Consider the following 2,726-nt stretch of genomic DNA (forward strand, 5'->3'; position numbering starts at 1 on the left):
TCAGATTTAATTTGGCCGAAAAATTACTTCGAACGGATATTGCAACAAATTGAAAGCTTGTTGAAATTTTTGCAACAATTAAAAAGATTGTCAAAAAACCAAATTTTGGAATAAGGTCGGGTATTTTGATGCAATTAACCCTTTCTTCAAATATACCTCTATAATCTATTGTCTCAGGCTACAATCACATAAACTAAACGCTTGAGATCAATTTTGGAATAAAGTTAGGGGATAATGAAAGGTTTAATAACTTACCCCCTAAAATTATATTGGAGACCAGGAGAAAGCAAGATAAATTTTAATATAATTATCTATATTTTCTTGAAATTCCATATGTGAGCGATAGCAATAGAAAGAAAAATTTCAAGAACGATTTATATGTGTATGACTATCTATCAATAGCAAAACAGATTCATTAAACCAGCAGCCTCATTTCTGAAATCAGTATTTCAATTCACATATTTCCCTCACAACCTCTTTGAGTGTACGTATACACACACACACATATGTGTGTGTGTGTGTGAATCATAACACAAGAGAAGAGAGTGTGCCATAGACAGTTTTCAGTCATTATAAGAAGTTTCTGTGCATCATTTCAAGACAGATTTTTTCTAGTTTCTTTTCTTACAAAAAAACCATCTCATGATTCAGTCTGCATATTTTCAGCAAATTAGAATTAGTTCTCACTCATTGCATTTTCCTATACTAAAACTCTCCAAAAATCTTTACGCTCTCATTGCACTAATCATACACTAAAAAAATGCCATTTCTCCCTCAATTGTTTGTCTACACACTTCTTGCTCTCTCATCACCATTCTCATCCACCAATGCTGCACCAAACCATAGGAGGTCTAAAATCCATCACACGTTCGACGTTGATCCTTCCGGTAAGGGCCACTTCACGACGATCCAAGATGCCATAGACGCCGTCCCTTCTCACAACCAACGATGGACTTGCATACGCATAAAAAAGGGCGTATACAGGTGAAGAAAATCAACATCTGTAACATAGATGTATTCCTTTTCCCATCCAATTTTTCATTTTATTTTTTGTTTACAAAATTCTTGAAGGGAACAAGTTAGCATTCCTTATTACAAGCCATTCATCTTCCTGAAAGGAGAAGGAAAGAGAAACACATACATAAGCTGGGATGGCCATGATTCCATTGCAACTGGTGCCACCTTCTCCTCTGATGCTGACAACACAATAGCACAAGGCATATCATTTGTTGTAAGAAGAATCCAACACTAAAATCATACACACATGTTACATACTACTATATAGTTAACGTTTGTTGATGTCTGAAAACCAGAACTCTTACAACAACGCAACTCACAATCCGATGAGGCCAGCAGTTGCAGCCAAGATACAAGGCGACAAATCGGCCTTCCACAGGTGCGGATTCTACGGCCTACAAGACACGTTGTGGGACGCCCAAGGCAGGCATTACTTCAAAGAGTGCACCATCCAAGGATCAGTGGATTTCATCTTTGGTGCAGGCCAATCCCTCTACGAGGTACCTAGCTAGTTTGAATTATCAAATATTTATACATATCCTTAATTACATTTGGTTGAAGCATACAGAAATGTAGCATCTCAGTAGTTGCAAATGTGCACAAAGTGGCTGGGTACATAACAGCACAGGGAAGATCAAAAGCAAGAGAGACGAACGGATTCGTGTTCAAAGATTGCGAGATAGTTGGGAAGGGGAAGGCCTATTTGGGGAGAGCATGGAGAGATTATGCGACAGTCTTGTTCTACAACACCTCCATGTCCGACGTCGTTGTCCCACAAGGCTGGAACGCTTGGTACAGCGTCGGCCGCGAGTAACGACTACTACTACTAGCTACAAAAACATGCATGCATCATTAATCGTAGCTAATAAATATTGATTCTGCAGGAAGCAGTTGAGATTTGCGGAGCACAAGTGTCGTGGTAGAGGCTCCAACACTTCGAGGAGAGTCAAGTGGGCGAATAAGCTGAGCGACGCAGAGTTGAGGCACTTCACCAGCATTTCTTTCATTGATAATCAAGGCTGGCTCAGGAACCTGCCTTTCAACGTTTTCGCTCCTTCAACTTAAAATGGAAATACCACAAGTACTAATTAATCTAGCTTTTATGAGATATAAGTGTGAATATATTTTCATTGAGTTGTTTGGAGACAAGTCAAATAACAATGAATAAATTTCTGAATTTGGTATTACATCTCAGGTTTAGAGAGTGTTGAAGTTGCTTCTTTCCCTTCTCATTCCATTTCTCATGTGGAAATATAATCATGGCAGCTTTGACAATCTACCCCAAAGCACACACAACACATAGTTGGTAAGTGAACAAACCGGGGAGAAAGTCCATATTTTGGCAATGTGCAGAGTCAAATTAAATTTTAATGTTTGCTTGCTATTTTACTCAAAAGATTTTAAGTTTTCCAAGCATATATGTTGTCTATATTTTGTTGTATATGAGTTGAATTCTTGTAGCTTTCTAATTTTATAGGAGCTAATCTTTTAATTTTCTTAATTCATCACTTTTTACAACAAATTTATCATAATTTTATGGTTCGTAAAGCTGATTTTAAAATGGACTTGTAACCTAATCTTTAGCATATAAAGAAATCTATACTAATATAAAGTGTATTGAACACAAAATATAGATTGCCAATTATATTTCTATTACATATTTAATTTTAAGGGTAATTGTATAAATTATATATTAGTATATATTTAGA

General features: G+C 36.6%; 1 protein-coding gene across 2 annotated transcripts; it reads left to right on the plus strand.

Moving 5' to 3' along the window:
* The first annotated feature begins 542 nt into the window (after window positions 1–542).
* Window positions 543–2,359, plus strand: LOC131001298 (probable pectinesterase 55). Of its 2 annotated transcripts, none has more exons than XM_057927652.1 (5): window positions 543–984; window positions 1,072–1,231; window positions 1,314–1,517; window positions 1,586–1,809; window positions 1,902–2,359. In XM_057927652.1, exons 1-5 carry the CDS (start codon window positions 761–763, stop codon window positions 2,080–2,082), a joined length of 993 nt encoding a protein of 330 aa, XP_057783635.1. In that variant the 5' UTR covers window positions 543–760; the 3' UTR covers window positions 2,083–2,359. The 2 variants fall into 2 exon arrangements, with proteins under 2 accessions (XP_057783635.1, XP_057783634.1); XM_057927651.1 differs by having other exon boundaries at window positions 546–984; window positions 1,586–1,827.
* Window positions 2,360–2,726: the final 367 nt, after the last annotated feature.

Source organism: Salvia miltiorrhiza, chromosome 8 (assembly GCF_028751815.1).
Source record: "Salvia miltiorrhiza cultivar Shanhuang (shh) chromosome 8, IMPLAD_Smil_shh, whole genome shotgun sequence".
NCBI classification, from domain to species: domain Eukaryota; kingdom Viridiplantae; phylum Streptophyta; class Magnoliopsida; order Lamiales; family Lamiaceae; genus Salvia; species Salvia miltiorrhiza.